At 41.2% G+C, this 24,465-nt stretch overlaps 1 protein-coding gene across 1 annotated transcript in view; it reads left to right on the top strand.

Annotated features, from left to right (window-relative positions):
* The window catches only part of RXFP2 (relaxin family peptide receptor 2), a gene marked incomplete at its 3' end in the record, with an annotated part of 61,528 nt that overhangs the window by 26,804 nt on the left and 10,259 nt on the right, over positions 1-24,465 (top strand). Inside the window, exons 6-16 of the mRNA XM_082675831.1 lie at positions 4,459-4,530; positions 5,111-5,182; positions 6,780-6,851; positions 7,905-7,976; positions 10,872-10,943; positions 12,558-12,629; positions 15,940-16,011; positions 16,119-16,190; positions 18,306-18,377; positions 22,091-22,320; positions 22,928-23,338. Of these exons, the coding sequence (XP_082531957.1) occupies positions 4,459-4,530; positions 5,111-5,182; positions 6,780-6,851; positions 7,905-7,976; positions 10,872-10,943; positions 12,558-12,629; positions 15,940-16,011; positions 16,119-16,190; positions 18,306-18,377; positions 22,091-22,320; positions 22,928-23,338 (1,289 nt within the window). The remainder of the gene's footprint in view (positions 1-4,458; positions 4,531-5,110; positions 5,183-6,779; positions 6,852-7,904; positions 7,977-10,871; positions 10,944-12,557; positions 12,630-15,939; positions 16,012-16,118; positions 16,191-18,305; positions 18,378-22,090; positions 22,321-22,927; positions 23,339-24,465) is intronic.

The raw sequence follows: 24,465 nt of genomic DNA, 5'->3' as shown, positions 1-24,465 counted from the left end.
TAGTATCTAGAATAAATGTAATATTATCACTTGTATGACACATACAAGGGCAGAACAGGGGGAAGCTAGCAACCCTTCCTTTCTAAACTCCTTATGCCCTAAGGTTACATTTGTTCTTTTTGTGGCTACTTCATACTCTTAACTCCTAGTGACTGTGTCTCTGAAATCCCTCATCCTGTACCACATGCATAACTGACAAGGGACGGCTTCTCCATCCTGTACGTGTGCGCTTCTCCATCCTGTACGTGTGCGCTTCTCCATCCTGTACGTGTGCGCTTCTCCATCCTGTACGTGTGCGCTTCTCCATCCTGTACGTGTGCGCTTCTCCATCCTGTACGTGTGCGCTTCTCCATCCTGTACGTGTGCGCTTCTCCATCCTGTATGTGTGCGCTTAGCACCTGAGAGCTAGTCGTGGCACTTCAGATTTATCCCTGTTCAGTTTCACCCTGTTACATTCAGCCTTTCTTACCAGACGGGGAAGATCTTTTAGGCTCATCCAACAGATTCACTCTTCATCCCAGCGCTCTGTTATCTGAAAATAAGGTGAGCCGTCTTTACCTAAGTCATGGAGCAGAATATTGAGCAGGACAGTGCCAATATTCTTTATTTTGTCTATGAAAGCATCATAAAACCACTTAATCAATGCCTGGTAGACATATAAGCAAAGTCGACCACACATTTTTATCTGATCAGTCTTTGAATGCAGAAAACCAAGTTGGTCTGACGTGCCCTGTTTTTCGTGAACTGCCCTGTTCCTGTTCTCTCTGAGGTGCTCACGAAGCAGCATCACAATATCCTGTCCTACGACCTCGCCCAGAACCAACTTCAAGCTCATCCAACTATAGCTTGTGAAATCGACTTACCTTTTGGAAAATCAAAACGGCATTTGCCACCTTTAATTTTCCAGCCGCTCTTCCTTTTTCCAGATTCCACTGATCACGACTGAGTGTACGCATTTTCAGTGTTTCTCAGTTTCTAGGAGAAATTGTCCAAACCAGAGGCTTTAACTCATTTTGATTAACTTATTCTACCATTTTGGGCTTTCACTGCCACAATGCTCTATCCTATTTATTCACTTCAGTCCTGAGATCACCTTCGTTGACCAAGAAGACAAGAACAACGTAGGAGTTGAGAATTTATATTATTTTATTATTTCATGATAATATAAAACATGTCCCACACAGCAGGCTTGGGCTTTTCCTTAGCATTTTCTTGTTTCCAAAATATCACTAGAAATTCGTTTCTACTGCCCATTGTATTCTTCACTGTCTGAGTTTTGAACATGTCTTAGGTCATTCTTTCAATTATGATTCCATTTTGTGAACACCTCACCTTCATCCTTGGACTTTGAAGAAACCCCTTATTACCATCCTATCCTCTTCCTGAACTGGATGGTCCTCTGGCTCTCTCCTAGCACCATGTACCGCCACTGCCAGCACCCCTCATTGTCACATACGCTGAAACATATATGAGGATCAGTGTGCATTTGTTAAAGGAATGATGTGTAGGACTAACACACAGGGCTAAAGAGAAGGTGGGGCGCATCTTCAGCAAGGAGGACCAAAAAAGCATAAGCAGAAACACTCGAAGGATGTTAGGAAGAGAGTGACCAGGGAAGTTTGTCTAAAGGAAAAGAGTTCCCACAGGAATGATGGAGTGTATGCTGGAGAGGTCATTGAATCATGATTGTAGGGCCTTTGAACGCTAGGCTAGAGCATCTGGGCTTTATTCTGTTTGACCAGGGAAAAGACATGCATGAATATGTGTTTTAGATTGTATTGAGCTTATAAAGTTGATATGCATCTTTAAGTGGTATTGGGATATATCCTAAGGGATCACCCAATTTAACGTCAAGTGCGTCTCCGGTCTCGCATGCTCTAAATGTTCACAGTGAAATTAAGGTCATTTAGGCATCCAGAAAAAGAAATTCCTAAGTCAAAACAAAATGTTCATTGCTAGATGAACAAATGTCACTTATCTGAATGCTTTCACTAGCGATCAGTTTATTCTTTTTAATATTCTTTTAAACTTCCTAACATTAGGGGGTAAGAAGCAATTTAAGATGATCTTTGAGAGAAAGAAATAAAATACAGTTTATGAACTTGACCATAGTACTTCATCACTGCTACCACGGAAACCAGCAGCAGTTCCTCTCCTCACTGTGACATAAATTTTATTTAAATTAGGAATTCCTTCTTAAACTGGGTTCCTGTTCAACGCAATCGTTGGCAACAAAATGTAATTCAAGGAGTCTGCCTGGCTCATGAATACAAAATGTTGCATTAAAAAAATAGCCTATAAACATGCATGCTATTAAAGCATTTATTTGCTTTAGTTTCAGGTACATAAATTCCTGGCGTTTCTGCTTGAAAAGTCCTGACAGCTGAAACAGCAGGAATTCATGAACCAGTAAGTTATTCTTAGAAAAACCATTCAGTGTAAAGTATATCAAACGGGCTCATATCTCAGCTGTGAAGAAAAAGAGGACACCACTTGCCAAATTGTCATGTTTCCAAATTTCCCCTCATATTCACCAAGCTACTATTCTGTAAAGAAGAAAGCAGATACTGAAAGATCAAGTTAAAAAATTCAGCAGCCTAAGTCTGAGATGAGAGACCTGGGACTCTAGTTCTCCGTGGGGTGCCGGCAAACTGGCTAAATAGAAGACTAGAGCTTCTTTATTATTTAAGAAGTTGGAGTCTTAACTGGTGTCAGTGAAGGCAGATAGACTGAACATATCAGATGAGTCGTGCAGATCAAAGGAACAAGGTCAAATTCACAGTTTACAGCTGCCCCCATCTCTTCAAGATTGACAGGTGTAGGTAAAAGGCGCAGTGCACTTTTGACTTAATGATCTTAAATGAAATGTAAATAACACTAGTTAGGTAGTAAATTTTATATTTAAGAGGAACTTCAAATATGTAGAGTATTGTATTCTTTTTCTATTTTCATTTGCTATTGTAATATAATTCCCCATATTAACTTTCATTACGTCACTGTAAGGGCTCTGAAAATGCTAAGACAGATATCGATATGTATGGGTTCATTCTAGTCATAGCAGAACTTTAAAGCAAAAGCAGAATTTATGCTACAGTGTGAAGCATCTCCTTACAGACATGTTGCAGCAGGGAGAGGGGGATGGAATGGTACGAGTTCTTACAGGGTTTCAAGTTTACTTTGTAGGATTGAAATTGTTGCTTTGTGTGTCACTATAATTGTAATGCATGTGCTCTGTAGTACGCAGCTTTTCCACATGGTGGTACACAGAGAAAATGACAATATTTGGGATAAAAGATGGGTTTGTTAATAATTGGAAGCTAATCTTGGCTTTACTTTGCCACCTTGTGGGCTGAGGACATCGATATCCCAGCACAGCTACAACGCAGTCATGACTCAAAGGCTGGGAAGCTTCGCTGGGAATAATTGTGGTGTAACAAAATTCAGACTACAGCCAGCTGCTGAACAAGCAAAAGATCTACCAGTAGTTTTGCAGTGAAGTATCACAACAATGAGAAAGTGTAAAATATTTTAGGAAGCAGTGGCGGTCCAGTGGTTAGGACTCTGCACTTCCACTGCAGGGGGCATGGGTTCAGTCCTTGGTTGGGGAAACTAAGATCCCACAAGCCACGTGGCCAGAAACAAAACAAATCAAAACAAAACTTTAGGACCCAAATCAAATCAAAATAAGAGACAGGGAAGCCACTCAGAAGATTACGTAGGCATTAGTTACTATTGATAGCGTATTTCCTGCCTAAAGTTGTTTAGAAAATATGAAATCAAGGCTAACCTCCCATTGTATTAATATACTGAGCACAGGAAATGGAAGTCGTTTGCTTAGATACTCCTGAAAGTGCTATTATTGAATCCATACGCTCTGCTAGATTGCTTCAGCGGTTAAGTAGCTCATGGCCCTGTGGGCTGAAGTTGGTACACTGGCCCCAGTTCAGCCACTGATGCCATTTGCGACCTTGAGCCCCTCTCTAACTAGCCGCACCCTTCTCACCCTGCATCTTGAAACAGAGCGAGACTTGCCCTCTCCTCGTTTCATGGGAATAGAATGAAGAGAAATGAGGAGTTGAAGGTGGAACTCTGTACTGAAAGAGTGAGAAAGCTTAGCAGTGAGAGCCTGGCTCGTCTCACGTGGTGGGCAGCTCCTGCGTGTCACAGAAGGACGGCCACCAGAATACCAGTTTGCAGAAATAAGACTAGTTCTGTCCCCACACACAGCGTACTGGACCTCAGTGGTTCAAGTCAGAGACGTCGGGGTCTCATCGCACGGGCGCTGTCAGGACAGCAGGCACAGCTAGGCTCATAGCCTTCTCTCATTGCTTCTACCTCCCAACATGAGAATAAGACAGGACTTTGTGAGCCAGGTGCACAAATTGTCTTCAGGTGAAGAAACAACCTAACAAATACGTGAACCATAATCACATGGCTCTTCTATCTTACTCCTACCAGATTCCTTCAGCATAATTGTATTAGACATATATCCAGGAAAGCATTCTTTGGACTACATAATCTGCAAATACTGTGAGTAACTTCTTTATAATTATGAGTACAATGTTAAGTAACAATTAAAAGGGTAGAATGAGTGGTACTTTTTTAAAGGCTCGACTTTGGATATAGAGACATGGGAGAAATAAGTTTTCACAAAGTACAGTGTAATTAGTTATTACACTGAAAGAACTGCTAAAAAATTCCAAGTTTTACCAGAAGACAGGTATAAAGGCTCTCTTTAATCTTGTCTCCTCAAGTTTGGGTCATTTCCACAAATAGAAAATATATAACTTACCTATACACTTTCTTAAAATGTTAGTCTACTAAGGATGTGACCAAAAGGACAAAAGCGAAAATCACCTCACATATTTATTCTGCCGTTACACTCTAACATAATGTAATGTCCCAATACATTGTCTTTGGCGACTTTCCTGGTCCTGGCCCTGGTGCTCGTCTCACTGGGCCTTGGGTTATCTGTATCTCCTGCCTGTTCTTTGATCTTCTGGCCTCTGCTCATCCAGTAGAGTGCTTTCAGAAACAGATGTCCAGTAATTGTATGTGACTAAAGTGGGGTATTAAGTTTGCCTCATTTACTCACGCGTGCTGTTTGTAGATATCTCAACCACAACTGCATTACAACTCTCAGACCTGGAGTATTCAAAGACTTACATCACCTAACTTGGCTGTAAGTATTCTAGCTTTTCCTTCCCTCGGATCACAGTCCTAATGATAGTCATCAAGGCTCATAGTTTCCATCTGTTTATGTATCTTGTTTATTATACTTATTTTTCTGCTTGTCACATAACCTGGAGCATGTTACCCGAGCAGTTCAGATAATGGCTTGCCAAATGGTGGTTGTGTGAAGAGAAGTCAGTGCTACGTTTTTTCAGGTGGCCTCTGCGCCCAGAAGTCGGCTTGCTAAGTCATCCGTCCACCTGGTGTTTACCTATAGCAGGGTGTCTCAGCCCAGCTCTACTGGCATTTTGGCCCAGATAATTCTTTGATTGTGGGGAGGGGGGCAGTGCATTTTAGGATGTTTAGTGCCATCTGTGGCCTCTACCCCACTAGATGCCAACAGTACTCGTTCCCAGAGTTGTGACAATCAAAAATGTCTCCAGACAGTCCCAAATATCCCTTGGGGGAAAGAGCGCCCTCTGTTGAAAACCACAGACCTAGACAGTAAGCAAGATAAGGCCTTTCTTGATTTCCAGAGAATTCATAGAAAAGACTGAAAATATGTGAGCTTGTCGTGTTTCATCACTTATCAAGCTGAGCCACCAGCTCCATCCTAAGGAGTCTCACATCAGAGGTCTGTGTTTCCATCAGGAAAAATGAACAAAGGGCAGTTAGAAGGCTGTGTCAGTTTTCCCATTTTCTGTAGGCCAGCCTGGTCTAGGGGAAAAAGCTAGGACCTCAGCTGTATCCAGATCCTTGTGTATGCCGTGGCCCCATGCTGAATGTTGCGGACAATTTTCTTGATCTTCCTAGGCCTCTCTTTCCTCCTCTTTATAATCATAATTCCTTTTTTCTAAGAGGGATGTTGTGAGAATTAAATCATGTACCATATATAAAGTGTCACATGCAGAATGCCTGGCATATAGTAGGTGCTCAGAAGGCCCCTTCTCCAAATCCTACCCTCAGGTACCTCTGAAAGTAAGAGGAAATGGTACCTGGCTTCAAAGGCAACGAGAGAAAAGAAGGCATATTTCCTCTTATCTATTTTTTTTCTAGGAAAATACCATATAGAATTAAAAACAGTGATTTGAATTTATAAGTCTTTTCACTCTTTCACCCTCAAAGCTTCTAATAAGTTTGTTGGCATAGGCCCCACTAATTACATCATTTAAACGCCGTGAGACCAAGGAACCATTTGTGATTTCCTAAGAATTTTTTTTCATTCGTTTTTCATTCGGTCAATCAGTAGGTCAAAGCATTTATGGAGCCCATAATCAGCCAATAGCTAAGTGCAGCTTGTCTGGACCCAGGAACCCAGAGGTGAAGGTTCTTAAGTCCAAAGGGAGACGGATACAGGGAGCAAAGGCCATCGGGATGGACTTGATAAATCCTGGGATGGGGATTATGGGGGTTTGGAGGAAAGTGCTGCCCCAGCCACGGGGTGAAGGAAAAGCTCTCTGGGAAGAGCCCTGAGCCAAGTGTGGACAGACAGGAAGGAGGAGAGCAGGTGTTGGGGGGAGACAGGGTTGCACGGCCTTTTATTTCTTCCTGGTTTAATTTCGCAAAATGTACGTAACATTGGAAATGTTTGTGATGTGTTTTGTCAGAATTCTAGATGATAACCCCATAACCAGCATTTCACGGCGGTTGTTTACTGGATTAAATTCCTTGTTTCTCCTGTAAGTGTTCATCTACCGTTTAATCCACCTGCCCGTAAATTGCAATGACATCTAGAGCTAGCTTACAAAAAGAGCTTCAAGAAAATCAAGCCCCCTAAAATTCATACTAGTCAAAACCTTTCCTGTATTTCAAGCCACAGTTACTGTTGCTACTTCCTGTCCATGGCTCATGGTATATTTTAAGCCGACTAGTTCAATTCCTTTTGATCTCCTTTAATTTCCTTTAGTCCTAAGGCATGTTCTGTTTTGTTTTTTTAAGGCATGTTTTTATTTGCAGTGGTTCATTTTTATCTCCGTACTACATTTAAATTTGTTAGAGTCTTTCAGGAGTTCAGCTCCAACTACATTTTTAACAAAGGAAAACGTGTCTTTGTCCAGCAAGAGTAACTGAAAATTCCAAAATCTTTGTCTTAGCAACTAAGCTTTTCTCATAATTACATTTTCAGTGTTTATTAATATACTGGGATGATTTATCAGCAGGGGATTATTATGTTCCTTTACAGTTGATCATACAGCATCATTAATTTTCCATTTGTGAAAAGGGACCACAGTATCATAAATTAGTCATGCAGCTTAACATGCTCATGGGTTGTTTTCTTCCCCAAATGCCTCCCACTATCACTTCTTAGATTTAATGCAGTTTCCAATGTGGCCTTTTAATATTGTAAATGATTAACATTTCTCTTAAAATGAAACTTTGGATGTATGATGCTGGAAATGATTGCAAATTTGAAGTTCACAAGGAAAATTACCATGAACTTCAAAATTATTACCCAGTGTATACTTTTGTTTCATCTCATAAAGTCAAACTGTTTCATATTTATTCCTAGGTTATGTATCACACTTATGCATTCATAGCTTCTCTGACATCTGCTCCCTTATCCATGCCACACACATATCTAGAGACCATTTTGAAGAGGTAGCTATGTCTATATTCTTCATCCTAATATATTGATTTTAGCATACAAGTTCCCAAACTGTGGAAATAGTAAAAATACTGTTCTTAAAGTGGCATATCATTTCGTTTCTAATTAATGTCTTCTTTGTGTAAAGGTCTATGGTGAATAACTACTTAGAAGCCCTTCCCAAGCAGATGTGTGCCCAAATGCCTCAACTCAACTGGATGTGAGTATGCACTTAGCAGCTAATTTGTTATTCGCCCAGATTCAGGAAACTAGCCCTGAAGTTAATTCACAATTACACAAAAAGCTCATCTCTGCTTTTCTTTCTAAAACTAAAATCTGATCGTGTCACTTCCTGGTTGAAACATCTTCTGGGAATCCCCACGGGTGTGAGGGTAAAGTTCAAGCCTCCCAGTTTAGCACCAGAGACCCGTTGTCCTCTATCCCTTACTCCACCTGGTCTCTTTGCCAGCCCCTTCTCTTGTGCCTTCCTTTCAGATACACCAAACTACTGCTCCTTCAGTCAGTTCCCTGAACACATGTTGTTCCTTCAACTTGAAAGGTCTTGCTTCTTTATTCTCTGACATTTCCTTCAAAAGTCAATTTAAGCGTCACCTTCAGGAAGCCGTCTCTGACACACCCACCAGTTCAGTGGCTGCCTCTGTGCCCCGATTATGACAGGAGAGCCTCCACCACGCCTCCCCTCCTCCCACTGCACCGCTGTCTCAGGGCACTGTCATCATAGAACCGTCTGTTTACCTGTTTATCCCCTACTGTTCAGTAAATTCTGTGATTTTATACCCAGCACAAGGATCAGCACATAATAGTGCTCAAAAAAAGCTCTGTAAATGAACGTGCTAAACCATTTCCACTCCTTGGTAGCTTTCAACCAATACACGTTTAAGCCATTCATTTGGTTTCACCACCACTACCACCATTCCACCATGTTCATATTCACGGTCTCCTGAGACAGGCAGGGTTGGCACAGGAGCGACTTCCTGTCCTGGGAAAATGCCGGTTGTACTGTCCCCCCAGAACTCTCCCCATTGTCAAATCAGGGGACTCAATACCCATAATATGATAAAATTTTTGTACCTCAGCTTTGGATCCTCTCTGAACTAGCCTCACTTGTTACAACGCTATCAGATGACCTTGTGTTTATTTACTGACTTAAAAAAATATTTACATACCTGTTATCAAAAGGCTTTTAAGGCAATGGGGTCTCACGTAAGTGTGCTAAATGTTAAAAATGGGAGTGATGGGACTTCCCTGGCAGTCCAGTGGTTTAGACTCCATGCTCCCAATGCAGGGGGCACAGGTTTGATCCCTGGTCAGGGAACTAAGATCCCACATGCCGTGCAGAGCTGCCTTAAAAAAACAAAGGTGGGGGAGGGGGAATTGATGATCTGAAAACCATGAGAATAAAACTCATGAAGAATAGGTGGAAAATACTTAGAAACTAAGCAAGTACATCCACACAATGGGAAAGCAACAGGAAGGAGTAAAGTTAACAGAAAAATATCAGGCCTCCAGCCTGTACCCATCCCGTCCCCAAAATGGGCATCAGCAACGAGGAGGAGACCAGGAAGCAGCATCCAAGCCCTGGGTTCTGGGGACACTCATCTTCACTCTAGGCTCCCACAGACACGAGGGAAAAAAGAGACACTCAGTGAAAAGATGTCGTTAGCAAGACTGGCTGACCGCAAATGAGAGCTGAGAGGTCAGACCCAAATCGCCCCAGTTCAAAGGCAGAAAAAACCCCACCTTGGCCATGCTTCTCCTCCCTCACTTGCTATCAGCGAGGACTGTTGCTCACGACTGCGAAGTGTTATGAGATGTAAAAACATTTTCCCTATTCTACTGAACAGTATTTGGACTTTCAAGGGACTACACTGTTTATTATTTGCAACTGCTCTATTTTAAGAGTGAGAAAAATAGCTGAGTTCCTGCAAGACCTCCAAGGTGGCTTTAAAATAGGATTTTAAAGGCAATGACAAAGGAACTGGTGATATTAACGTGAACATGAGAAAGGTTCAGAGGCAGCAAAACAGCTATTGTCGTGTACGGGAAGCCTGTAGGAAGCCAACGGTAAATGGAATGAGGAGAGTTGGCAGAAGAGCCGATCCTCTCCTTCCTTGGCGCTGCTGGAAGCGGCCATGTCAGAGTGTTCCTGAGGTTGTTCCCTGATGATGTGGGTGCTGCTGTCATAAGGTTCACCTTGGCAGAACGTAGTCTCTCCACCAGCGCTTCTCCAACGTCAGCGTACAGCGCAAGCAACGCAAAGACTTAGGACAGACCGCTGGGCCTCAGTCCTAGGGTTTCTGATTCAGTGGGTCTGGGGTGGAGCCTGGAAATCTGCATTTTGACAAGTTCCCAGTTGATGCTGGGACCCGGGACCCTCAGAGCAGCACTGCACTCAGCATCCGCATCACGGAGGGAGGTAGAAAGAGCCGGCACTTTCCTTCACACAGCTTGGGACTCCCCATCCTGACTCTGGCATCCAGTATTTGGTAGACAGTTTGGCCTGAGTTTCTCCTGCAGCAAAATAGAGACGCAAATATCTACCTGACCCTGGGGGAGGGGAGGGGAGAATATAGCGATCTACGATGCCACGACTAAGCGTCTAGGCATTAGATTCAGATGGATCTGAGTTAGAAGGTCAGTTCTACCCCTCAATAGCTGTGTGACCAGAAGAAAAGTAAATTTCCAAGATCCTCGGATTCCTCCTATGTTAAATGGGAGGTAATAATGCCAACTTCGTAGGAGTGTGTATTATGCACTCAGAACAGTACCTGACACTATAAAAGCCCAATTAATGGGAGTTACTATTATTATAGTACAAATTTTATGCTAATTAATAGCATGGTATCTGGCACAGAGACACATTCACAAAATGGCGGGCTGCCCTTTCGCTCAATTTTATTAAGTTCTAACACTAATTAGAAGGGGAAAAAGATGCAGAGTATTAATTATACTGACCCTGCAATAAGTAGGAGGAAAGCCTAAAACTTGGAATGAAGTAAAAATAAAGTTCAGAGCTGTTATATCACCAAAAACTGCCTTTAGACATATGATTTGTGCAAAAACATTAAAAATATGTTTCCTCCATGCCTTTTAGGGATTTGGAAGGCAATGGAATAAAATACCTTACGAATTCCACCTTTCTGTCGTGCAATTCACTCACAGTGCTGTAAGTATACAATGTAATTCAGTAAATGAGGGGAAACCCAGTAGCTTTGGAAATCGAAAGAAAATATTGGCAAGGAATTTTAAAGTATGTTTTGTTTACAGCCTTGGTCTGAAACTGAAGTACTAGAAAATGTACACATGGATCTATTGACTTGGATGGTAGGGCCAAGCCTTATGTTTAGCTGCCAACCATTTAAGCCTCCTTCTTTCTGAGGGCAATCATCGTTTCTGTGCACTCTCTCTGCTGAACTGGTACCTAACCCCATGGTCAACAAGGAAATGAGATAATGTATGTGAACGTGGTTACTGCTAATGACACTTATCACTTGATGTCTCTCTCTTTAAAGAAAACAAAATTTTATGCTAAAGAGAAGAGCCTCTAATGTATTCTGATTGGCCAAAGGTTCTGCCTGGTGATTCTGATTGCTGACTGTGTTTTTTATGGGGGCAGGAAGGCAGATGGATCGGTTAATTGGCACATTTGCACTGGTAAGCTTAAAAACACAAGAATGTGGTTTTGTTTTCATCATAGTTCCCCATATATAGTAAGTACTTAGTAATGTTTGTTGCTTGGATGGGTGGTTGGAAAAGAAAAATCAGAGCACATCCATTTGTAGTAATCGAACCACTTTTCTCCAACAGACTAAGAGATAAGGCTGTTGCCAGGTTGCATAGTTATCAATCAGATTGAAGATTAGCATATTTAGTAAGAAAAGAGGCTGTCCCACATAGGAGATGCAAAGAGTTTATTCTTTGTCTCATGGATAATGAGAGAGAACACTGGAAGATAAATACCATCCACGCCTCCTATTTGCCATACGCGGGCCTCTCACTGTTGTGGCCTCTCCCGTTGTGGAGCACAGCCTCCAGACGCGCAGGCTCAGTGGCCATGGCTCACGGGCCCAGCCGCTCCGCGCCATGTGGGATCCTCCCGGACCGGGGCACGAACCTGCGTCCCCTGCATTGGCAGGCAGACTCTCAACCCCTGCGCCACCAGGGAAGCCCCACGCCTCCTATTTTATAACACCATGTAGCTTTTGAATCACCTTCATGCTCATTATCTCATTTGTTTACACCCCTGTAAGGTAGTTAGCTGACGACCCCCTCTTTTTTGCCGTTTGTCCTGGAGGATTCCATTTCTAGACAGAGAAAATGTAAAATCGCTGTTCCCCACCAAATTTAAAATTTGTTTGTGGCCCAGATGGTGTTGGTTCAAGCTTTGCTCTTTTTCTGGACGACTTCTTATAAGGAATGTGCCTTACCCAAAGATCCTCTCAAAGCCTTCACAGAACTATTAACAGGGTCCACATTTGACATTGCATATGTGTACGTTGGGAAAGAAACACCTTCTAAAGTAATCAGAATCCAAAGGAAGCGCAGCTCCGTAAACCACACTCAGCGCCTCAGTTTCCTTACGGGAGCATGTCCTGGAGAGAGCCTATGGATACATCCTCTGTAAGAAACTCCTGCCTGTGTTCCACACCAGAACATGCCTTGCTTTGAGACTTCAAAGGTGGCTTATTAAATTACACACGGATCAGTGGCATCTCCCAATGAGAACTGATTACTACAGCAGACACAAATCAACAGTGCTGACTCTTACCATGTCTTACAGGTTTCTGCCTAGAAATCGAATTGATTTTGTTCCAGAGAAGACATTTTCTTCATTAAAAAATTTAGGAGAACTGTAAGTAGCGTTGTCTACTAGGAAAATATGATTTTGCTTCTTCAGGATTACAAATCTAAATGACTAGTGAGACTGCTTTTCATTGGTAGCAATCAAAATCCTGTAGACTACTGGATATTCAAAATCAATTAAGAAAACCAACATTATCCTAAAAGCAAATTAAAAATCAGACAGTGGGCTTAATATGGATTTAGCCTACTCTAATTTCTCTGCCCATTTTCTTTGACTGATTTTATACATATGTGTGTTTGGGAGTAAATGAGTTTTCCATGGCTCCTTAAGCTCAGGGATTCTCCTCTCTAATGTCTGGAGTACAATTAATTCTCAATATATGCTTGCTGAATGAATAAATGACTGAAATAATACTAATCAATTATAACTAAACAAAAGAATGAACATGCTTATTATCCCTTAAGATATAACTTCCAGAGCAGATGATGCAAATAGAAATGTCTAGAAAGAGGCTCATTGCAAAATATTCAGAGAGCTCATGTACATTTTTCTGTTCAAATATATGTTGTGTAAATCTAAACCTTTTGAGAATCATCTGTCTTGCTATTAATTCATCGCTACCCGCATAATGGTGTATCATTGGCATTTAAAACTGTCTGTTACATTACAAATAGTGGTGATTAGGGTAGAGAGCTCCTCTTCCTGATATGAAGTCTAAAAAATGGAAATTAATTTCTTAATCACCTTCTCCCCCATTCTTTATACCTTGCTTTGAAATCCAGAAAGGATTGTGAAAAGTAGTTCAATAAGAGGAATTTGAAAACAATTCACAAATAATTAAGATAATTTAATCTAATGAATGAGTATCATAAACCAAATCCACAAGTATTTAAGTGCCTATAATGTGCAAAGCACCGCATTAGAACTAAAATATTATCATTCTACGGCAAAAAATTAAAGACAGCTCACTCAGAAGACCGCTCACTGCTTTCTCACAGGGGCATTCCTGATCAGACCTTGGAGGATGGATACAGATTTGGGTTACGGGGGTGGAATGGAGGAGCAGCCCAGGACAAACAGGAGTGTGTTTTTATACAAACTAAAGGAGACAGTGGTATGGAGTCCACATTCTGAACATTTTCCTAATCCTCTTCTTATACTATACTTAGGCAAAGCCAACCCCCTGCCCCCGCCAAAAGAAAGAGCCTAAATAAGAGACACTGCCTTTCTTCTTTTAGGGCCACCAATAATTCATTCCAATCCAGATAGCACCAGTGTGATAGAAGAAATTCAGAACCCAGTAGAATTAACTTGAACAAGGCATTTACGTTTCTTAAGTTTACAAAAATGTTAGATAATTTTACTGTGCCTTTTTGACCACAAACCCCTTCTGGAGAGGAATAAGCACTTAGATGAGGCCACTCAGATCCTTTTCGCACAGAAGACTGTACTTTATTTTTCAGGGTAACACTTTGCAGGACGTTCTCCAGGTGTACAAGGTCATCGTCATCTTGTTTTGTTGTCACTCTCCCTCTGATCTGTGCACACCCGTGGCTTTCTTCTGCGCCGTGACCCACTTGTGCTCCTTGCATCCGGAGCACCAGATCAGAACACCAGCTGGCAGGCTGTCTACACTTGGATGTTATGACAGTCCCTCAAAATCTATTTGTTTAAGTTAATTTGCAGATGACCCTTACCCCACAGCCAGCTTCTTCCCCTAGGCTTGCCTGTCTTGGTGGAGTCTGCATTCTTGCTGGCAGCCTGGCTAGAAGACTGTTCCCTTTCCTTCTAACTCTATTTACACTTGATGTCCTATCAGACCGTAAACCCTGCCAGTGCCTCCTTCAACCCGTATCAGCTCTCACCCGGTCCAGGGTCACAGCCTCCTGCCAGGTCTCCCTCCTCTGAATCTCTGGCATTTCATTCTTCGAACAGAATTATCATCCCATAACCCAGGGCATATTTTCCCACTGTCCTGTTTAACATTCTCCTTCCTTGTTGCCTGCCATAAAGCAGAGTCCTTGACATAATTCTCAAATGTTAACGTTCAGAAGAATCACAAGGAATGCTGGCTTTAAATGCATGTTACCAGGCTCCCTTCCAGAGATTCGGGTGTGATAGTTCTGGAGTGGCACCAGGAAAGTGCTCTTATTATAAGCATCTTCCTTGTTTCCGATGCCTGAACTGTACTCTGGGAAATACTGCCTTGGAATGCATTCATGGCCTTCCCATTTTGTCTCCAGGCTCTTTTCCAGGCTCACCTCCTCTACATCTCCCCATCCTTTCTATCCTCCACCCACATTGGACGACTTGCTGACTCCTGGAGATGCATCTGTTTCTCTGGTCCTGCGTAATCCTCACTTGAAAGTCTGCTCTTCTTTGACTCCACCTATAAAAATCATCAAACTTTGCTCAAACGCTTCCTAATTTCCCAGGCCAAGTTTGATGATTCCTTCCTCTGTTTTTCCTCTGTACTTGTGTAATCACACTTGTTTCATTCTTTTGTTTCATAATCTAGTTGTTTACTCTAACTGTAAGCTTTTTTAGAGAAAGAACTAAGTCATAGTTATTTGTGGCTCCCATATATCCATCAGGAGCACCAAAAAATCAAAAATAGATAAGATCTTTTGTTTGACTCCTAGGCGATTTCACATCTGTTTCACTTTTAACATCTTTTCTGGCTCAGAGGATATTTTGGACCCTTCAAGATTCCTGATTCCTTCTTATCCTGACAAATCTCTTTTTCCCATTCTGTAGGGACACTGCCCTGCAATTCTTTCTGGATTGGACAGCCCTATTATATTTAGATCTCAATTCTCAATTTCTTCTAAAAAAGAAGTACCATATAAAAGTAGACTAAAAATATGTGAACTTATCCATTCAAGATCATCTGGGCAGATGTTATGTGGTCAAAACTCTCTTAGTTGGAATGCACAATGAGTGGAGACATAGGTCTTGATCTCAGAAAGCTTCTAACGTAGTTGGACAAACAAGATACCACATACATGAACCGAATATGAATCACAGAAACAATGAATGGTTGAAGGTACAAAGAGTACCTAAAACAGAGGGAATTAATCAAAGTAGACATTGAAGCCATGTTGGGAGTGTGTTGGGGAGGGGCTGAGAGGAAACTCCAGATGGGAACTGGATGAGCAAAATGTCACCTGTCTGAAAGCGATGGAAAACATATCCATTTGGCTGACTCACATGACTTTGTTGGGTAACAAGCTATCAGGTTGGTTAAATTGGATTGTATTTTCTGTTACATCAGATGGGATGATGACAGTTGTGAGAAGTGATAACTATGTCATTTATTTCCAATGTAATGGCTTTGGGTTTTCACTGTCACCAACAGGGACCTGTCTAGCAATATGATAATGGAACTACCACCCCACATTTTCAAAGACCTGAAGCTTCTTCAAAAACTGTAAGTCCTTCTTCCCACTGTCATCAGATTTAAATGGCAACATCTTGAGTTTCCAAAATAATAATATCCTCATGCTTGTTTCCTCCTCCCTTCTAACGGTACAAAAGGAATCTGTCGTCCAATCCTCTTTTGTATCTCCACAAGAACCAGTTTGAAAGCCTTAAACAGCTTCAGTCTCTGTAAGTCAAGTGTAACCATATGTTGATTATAATTTTAGTGTGTGTGCTTTACCTAGGACCACATTTATTTTTAAACAGGTATTTGACACACAGGAGGGCTTTTAATTTGAGCATGCATCCTCAGACAGTTGTTAATATCATGATTACCATCAAGTATGTACCGAATGACAACAAAATCTCATTTTTTACCATTCAGTGTGTGTCAACACCATTTCTGTGTTTGAAGCTACATATAGCTCCTTCCTGAAAACAGAATTCATATGGAAAAATCTCTTACAGTTTTCACAAAGAATTAAATTTGCAATAGTTTTGTTACTAAGCAGTCGGTAAAAAAAAATAGCAAATTATATAAGACTTCTCTATTTTTTCCCTTTTTCCCTTTCTTCTTTCCTACAACAGTCTACTTATAGCAATCCTCAGAGCATGCTTTTTACTTTTCAATCAGTAAAGAAAATATTATCCCATAAATATGAACATTCAGACAATTAATATTGTTTAGTATTTTAAAATTTCAAACATACTAGATTTTAAATGGTGGCAAGAACTCTGCCAGTTGTTCTTTGAACCGCGTCAGTTCCTCTCCCATGAATAGCCATTGCTGGTTAAAGTTTGGTTTTTTTTTCCCCACAGAGTGCATATTACTTTACCTCATCCCAGCCCAAAGCCTTTCTTCATTTAATTCCAAAGACCAATCCTTAATATCGCTTTTTATTCTTGCTAAATAGTTTTCTGTTGGAAATTAATACAAGATTTAGATTCTCAATAGATATTAGTGGACATCCAATGATGAAAAAGACTTGGTTCCTGCTCTCAAGAAGCCAGAAGATGTGGACAAAATGATCTTCCCTTCACTCACTACGTACTGAATTCCGAAAGGCAAAGTATCAAGTTACACATCGCGCCTTTCTGAAAAGTCAAAGTAGTAACTATTTACCCCATACTTCCCTTTCTTCATTTCTTTTCTTTCTTTAATGTCTCATTTTCTTTTTTCTAAAGATTCATTTATACATTTATTTTACAAACATTTATTAGCCACCAACTTAATCATAGCACTGTCTTGGGTACTCAGTATATAGTAGCCTCTGCTCTTTTGAAAACCACAGACTATTCATCAAATAATCACATATCCATGTAATGGTAAAATTGTGATAAGTTCAGGAGAAGCTAGAGAGCAAAAGAAAGAAGGGGGGGGGCGCGGAATCCTTTAAAAAGGACTCCAGAGTTTCCTGCAGGAGGGGCCCTGTGATGATTCAGTGGTAGAATTGTTTCCTAAGTCTCATTTCTGACCACCAAGGTCCTCTATAAAGGACTCAGTATGCAAAGGAAAACTCAGAACGTTGTCCAGAAATCCTTATTCAGATTTGCCCAAAAGAAGCTGAGTGAGAATCAAACATCTTTCAAAATAAGCCTTTAAAAAGCAAAAGGTTTCTATCTTTTTAGATTATCCTCTTTCCGTCTATGTTTCCAGAGAACATGGCAGGCTCCCTTAATTCATGCCATCCTGAAGTGTCTTCTAAGAATCCATATTTGAAGAAGCTTCTGCATAAATGAAGAGTGCTAGGGGTTATCATTGGAGCCCTGTGTGGACATTTTATGGGGTTGGAGGAATTACAGGAATTGTGCTTCCCACTGTTGTCTTAGAAAATGATCGTCCTGAATCGGAGTTCCTTTGATTATTGCTTCCATGGTTTTCTACCTTGAAGATACATAGGCCAGGAAGAAATTACTGTATTTAAATCCAGATTCTGACAAAACTCAGGCTGAAAATATCAAGTCCTGCCTGAAACCCTCTAACTCATATTTCGTGCTTTATAAAATCAAACTACAGAGCCAGTTTCACAATCATACAAATCACAACTGTCATTTTTAAATCAAAGAAATGAATGAACGTGTTTTATTAGAAGGTTGTTCTGCATATGAAAGTGATAAATCAGCTCCAAGTTACCGGAGGCATAAATAGAAATGGCAGTTTTCTAAGACAGTTTATTGTAAAATTTTCATCCTAATTTGAATTTATAACAAGATTTTAAAGCATGGTTTTTAAGATTGACGAAGAATACAATGATTTAAAAGTTAAATCCTAAAAACATGAAGCCTATTGTGCATATTTTCCAGAGACCTGGAAAGGATAGAGATTCCAAGTATAAACACACAAATGTTTCAGCCCATGAAGAATCTTTCTCACATGTATGTATGTATGAAAGAATGGGGAAAAAAGTATGGTGAAATGTTGCCGATGTTCTCTTTTAAACTGTCTGATGTATCACTGCAATGTGGGGTTTTTTAAGTTAATTAATTTATTTATTTATTTTGGGCTGCATTGGGTCTTTATCGCTGCACGTGGGCTTTCTCTAGTTGTGGCGAGTGGGAGCTACTCATTGTTGCGGTGGCTTCTCGTTGCGGAGCACGGACTCTAGGCGTGTAGGCATCAGTAGTTATAGCACGCGGGCTCAGTAGTTGTGGTGCACGGGCTTAGTTGCTCTGCGGCATGTGGGATCTTCCCGGACCAGGGCTCGAACCTGTGTCCCCTGCCTTGGCAGGTGGATTCTTAACCACTGCGCCACCAGGGAAGCCCCTGCAATGTGTTTTTATGCAAGAAAAGTCTTTTTATTGAGAACTTTTTAATTTTGTCACCTTTGGTCCCTGTTCAAATAGAGCTCAATATTATGATGGGCTGATACGAATGATACTTCTCTCTGGAAACATGCTGTTTATCCAGTTGAGGCCCAATAAGAGATTAGGGTACCAGAATGCCACATATGACACAAGATGAGGTCACTGGCTAATGATACTCAGGAGACCTGGAAACATTAATTCACCTCGCATGAGTGAGCAGTCAGCTACTCTAAGTTTTGAGCCCTTAAGAGGAAAGGTGCTATATAAATTCCAGGTGTTGTTTCTGTTACTGAGTGCACTGCAGAACGGAGGTAATTAATCTTTATAGTAGTTCTGATAAGTCACATTAATATATTTGGCTAAAGTGCACTGTGTAAGTTGTCTTAATATAGGAGTTTATGACATGATCATTTCTTTATCAACTGTGTAATCTAATGTGTTCATGACTTCAAAAATCAACCATTGTTATCCACAACAATAGGGAGGATTCGATGTAAGATATCAAGTTGGGATCAGCAAGGGGCTGAAATGGTTGGTGTGAAGGTGACCTTTTGGGAGACTATTTTGTTTATGTCTATGCAGTGGGTGTGATTACCCAAAGACAAGTATCTGATGTATATCCACGTGGTTTTCATAACTTCTCTTTCTGTGGCTCTAGTCGATAAATATTTCATGAGGCTCTCATTTCCTTGCTGCAGGCAGAATGTGAAGTCTCCTTAGAACAGAGAAATTCAACCTTTGTAGAACTTGATGGAGAAGCTGCTGCTTTAAATATGAACCGCAGGTTGAGGTCAAGAAGGACCCAACAAGTAACAGAAAATGTGTGAACTTAGTTACTTCCCTACTAAGTGACCTAGCGATTCTTCTTTCATCTTCCTTGCCCATCATTTATTGAAACACGTCCACCTGCCAACCAGTGCCCTGGTCCCAGTGGGAGGAGAGGTTGGACCACCGTAAGCTACCTGAGGGCAGGGATAGCCTTCAATATCTCTGTGTGACATACCCAGCTCTAAACCATGCATCATTCATTTGCCATCTAACAAGTATTTGTTGAGTACTTCCCTCATGCCAGGGAGAACACAGGGATGAATGGGAGAGAGAAGTGTCTGCCTCACAGAGCTTCCATTTAGCTTTGGGAACCAGAAAGTAAACTAGTTAACAAATTAATCATTAAGAAATGCTGGGAAGGAAAGGATAGCAAGATAAAGGGAAGGAAGGAGGATGTAGGTAGTTCACCTACAAGTCAGAGACGTGACAGTCAGGCAGCCCTGAGTGGAAGGAGACAATTCTTCCTGGAAGATTCTTCCAGCAAGAGAGAAAAGCAAAAGCACTGCAGTGAGAAGGGGGTGAGCCTGGCTTGTTTCGAGAATTAGAAGGGAGCTGACGTGTCTGGGTGGAGTGAGCACGGACGGGAAGCGCTGAGGCGGATCAGGGTAGCCAGGGGTCCAATCATGGGAGGCCTGGAAGCCGGGGCAAAGTAAAGCTTTCTTTTTTTTTTTTTTTCCCTGCCTCTTTTTTTTTTCAAATTTTCTTCTACTTTATTTTTATTTTCACTTTTTTTACTGAGATATAATTGACATACAACATTATAGTTTCCTGTGTACAACATAATGATTTAATATTCGTATATATTGCAAAATGATCACCACAGTGAGTCTAGTTAACATCCGTCACCACACATTGTTACAAATTTTTTCTTGTGATGAGAACTTTTAATATCTACTCTCTTACCTACTTTCAAATATACAAGACAGTATTATTAACTATAATCACCATGCTGTACCTTATCTTTCAAATGTTTTTAAATTGTTGTATTATATTGAACATCAGAAGTTTTTAAAAAGTGCAGAGGATATAGTATTCATATGTTGAGAACATTGGCTTTTTAAAATAAAACAGTTAATTGCTCTTTTAATTGTATCCAATGGAATTTTTTTTACCAAAGCAATTTTATCTACATATATAAATGTAAAAAATATATAAACAAACTTTCTTTAACTTGCTAGTTTAGCAATTGACTGGGCAGATGACAAAAAGTATTAGATGAAGAGAAAAGAACTAAAAGAGGTGGTGAACGAATATAAAAATAAAATGAGTTTTATGGGAGAAAATCCTAAACATAACAGGTTTGGAGAATGGCAGTAAACCAAATGATCTCCCCAATTCCAGCCCTTCAAGATTCCACACACTTAGACCATAAACACATTGATCACAGACAGGCCTGTATTTTTCTCTGGAAATGGAAATGGTCTAAGTCCTTCCAGGCCCTATTAAGGAATCTGTGTTTAAGGCAGCTGCTTCTCCTCACTTCAATGAGACTGAATTCTAGTCTCAGGGACCTTCCCTTCCTGCCTGTATCAGGGAAAAGAAGGCTAGTTTAAGTGAATATACTTAAAACTAAGTACGAGACAGGAATGTTTTTTGTTTGTTTGTTTGTTTTTTGCGGTACACGGGCCTCTCACTGTTGTGGCCTCTCCCGTTGCGGAGCACAGGCTCTGGACGCGCAGGCTCAGCGGCCATGGCTCACGGGCCCAGCCGCTCCGCTGCACGTGGGATTTTCCCGGACCGGGGCACGAACCCGTGTCCCCTGCATCGGCAGGCGGACTCTCAACCACTGCGCCACCAGGGAAGCCCAACAGGATTGTTTTAAGTGAGCTACTCCGTGGGTCCCTTATATCCCAAACTGAAGCCCCTGAATGTTTGCTAAAGATCAATTTAACAATGACAATCTACTTTTTTGTAATACCCTAGACAATCACCCAATGTGATGGGGAAAAGTAGAGTCCTGGAGATTTCCCATGCTCATGTCCTCCCCTGACTTACCTCAGACGAGCCACAGCAGATACCTATGTTCTTTAGGTTCTTCACCTTTAAAGGAAGAACACTGCCTAGAGTAATGTAATATTTAATGAAGAACTCTGTAATTACATAATCACTACTAAACAAAAATAACCAAGCCTAGGGGCTTCCCTGGTGGCGCAGTGGTTGAGAGTCCGCCTGCCGATGCAGGGGACACGGGTTCGTGTCCCGGTCCGGAAAGATCCCACATGCCGCGGAGCGGCTGGGCCCGTGAGCCATGGCCGCTGAGCCTGCGCGTCCGGAGCCTGTGCTCCGCAACGGGAGGGGCCACAACAGTGAGAGGCCCGCGTACCGCAAATAAAATAAAATAAAATAACCAAGCCTAGTGAAGCCACATACCTAACACAGCTGCAGCCCCAATAGGACTGCAACTGTCGTTTCTGTGTCATTGCTGTAAAGTGACTCTTTTTTCCCTTTGACTTTAGTTATTTCAAAAACTTTCGATACTGCTCCTATGCTTCCCATGTCCGAATATGTATGCCCTTGACTGACGGCATTTCTTCATTTGAGGACCTCTTGGCTAACAGTATCCTCAGAATATTTGTCTGGGTTATAGCTTTCATAACCTGCTTTGGAAATCTTTTTGTCATTGGCATGAGATCTTTCATTAAAGCTGAAAACATGACCCATGCTACGTCCATCAAAATCCTTTGTTGTAAGTATGTTTCCTATATAAATGAATTAAGGATGTCTTCGGAGAGCTGTGCTCTAGATTATATTGGCATTCAGCAAATGGCGTTTAATATGAATTATATATGCTGGGCAGTTTTTTTAAAGTATGAAGGTACTATTGTTCTCTTTGGCTACTCTTTTCTGGATTGCATGAATCTGCAGTGAGTTATGTCTTCAAAATGGGGTAACAGGGAGCCGATGAGTTAAGGGATGGATTATAGAGGACAGGTTGTGGGTTGCAGAACTATGTTTTGTTTAACCTTCAATTGCAATAGCATCCATGCTCCTCAAGCCCAGAAAATTATTCCTTTTATTAACTATGTTAGTAATATCTTCTACTGTTTAAAACCTAGACCCCCCCCATTCCCCTGCAAATTATCTCCCCACCACCATTTTTTTCAAAATTATAAAACAAAGATGCAGTGTAGTACCTTAGAAATAGTACACCTTTTGAAGCCCATTGGCTTCTAGGCACTATTGTAGGTTTTCCGTTAGTTCATTTAATACAGGAAGAAGGAAGCAGACCTAAATCAGAAAACTAAGACGGAGATGCTGGAACTACCAACATACATTCTATGACTCTTCAATAGGTGCGGACTGCCTGATGGGTGTTTATTTGTTCTTCGTTGGCTTCTTTGATCTAAAATACCGCGGGCAGTATCAGAAGTACGCGTTGCTGTGGATGGAGAGCTTACAGTGCCGCCTCCTGGGCTTCCTGGCCGTGCTGTCCACCGAGGTCTCCGTCCTCTTGCTGACGTACTTGACTTTGGAGAAGTTCCTGGCCGTCGTCTTTCCCTTCAGTAACATCCGTCCTGGAAAACGGCAGACCTCGGTCATCCTCATTGGCATCTGGATTGTGGGATTTTTAATAGCTGTGATTCCATTTTGGAAGGAGGATTATTTTGGAAACTTTTATGGAAAAAATGGAGTATGTTTCCCACTTTATCATGACCAAGCAGAAGATATTGGAAGCAAAGGGTATTCTCTTGGAATTTTCCTAGGTAAATTATATTTTTCATTTCCTGGACAAACGTTATTTTTGTAGCAATACCATGGGTTTCAGTAAAGCCATAGTTCTCCGTTTCAGAAAGTAAATAAATACAGTCAAGCCTGTCTCCTTTTTTAAAGAAAAGTCCTTGCTGTGCATTTATAGGAGGTTTTATTAAATTTTTTATTATAGAGATTTAGTGTGGAAAGCAAACACATACTGTCAGGATCTCTGACTGATCTTTTTATTATCTGTAAGACCCTTTGATTTCACGTTCATACAAAGTGACAATGCGCTGGAGGAATTCTAGTTCACTGCCTTGTCCTGTGACGCTACCAAGTTATTTGAGCTCATTTTTTTTACAGTATAGATATGAGCTAAATAAATAATAATAAAATTCTTGAAACTGACTAGCAGGAGATTATCTGAATGGAAATACCAGGAGGGTTTATTACCTTTTGTAAATGCAGTTCCAAAGTCCGCAACGGAAGGGTGCTTAATAAAACGCTTCGCTTTTTAGTTTTCTTAATTCTCCCTAATTAAGGAGGGAGAATGAAGGGTTTTAGAAAAGAAAACGCTACCTTTTCTATTACAAATGAATGAGAAGTTTAGCCCTTAAAGACTAAAAAGACTTTTAAAATTGTCTAGTAGGTATCTCTCTTTCTTAAAACTAAGGCCATTCCCATGTCCCCTCTTTAACTAGGGCAGTATTATCATTTTGATTCTCCCTTCTCATCTTGTCCCCTCAACTAAGAAGTCAATAAGCTCCATCATCCTTTCGTTTTTTTTAATATTCGTTACCTTTTTTTTTAATTAATTAATTTATTTTTGGCTGCTTTGGGTGTTCGTTGCTGTGTGCGGGCTTTCTCTCGTTGTGGTGAGTGGGGGCTACTCTTTGTTGCGGTGCACAGGCTTCTCATTGCGGTGGCTTCTCTTGTCGTGGAGCACAGGCTCTAGGCGCACGGGCTCAATAGTTGTGGCTCGCGGGCTCTGGGGTACAGGCTCAGTAGTTGTGGTGCATGGGCTTAGTTGCTCTGTGGCATGTGGGATCTTCCCGGATCAGGGATTGAAGCTGTATCCCCTGCATTGGCAGGCAGGTTCTTAACCAGAGCGCCACCAGAGAAGTCCTCATCCTTTCTT

Source organism: Grampus griseus, assembly GCF_964374135.1.
Source record: "Grampus griseus genome assembly, chromosome: 18".
NCBI lineage: Eukaryota > Metazoa > Chordata > Mammalia > Artiodactyla > Delphinidae > Grampus > Grampus griseus.
Note: the sequence above shows the minus strand (reverse complement) of the source record. Positions and strands in the feature narration are given on the sequence as shown.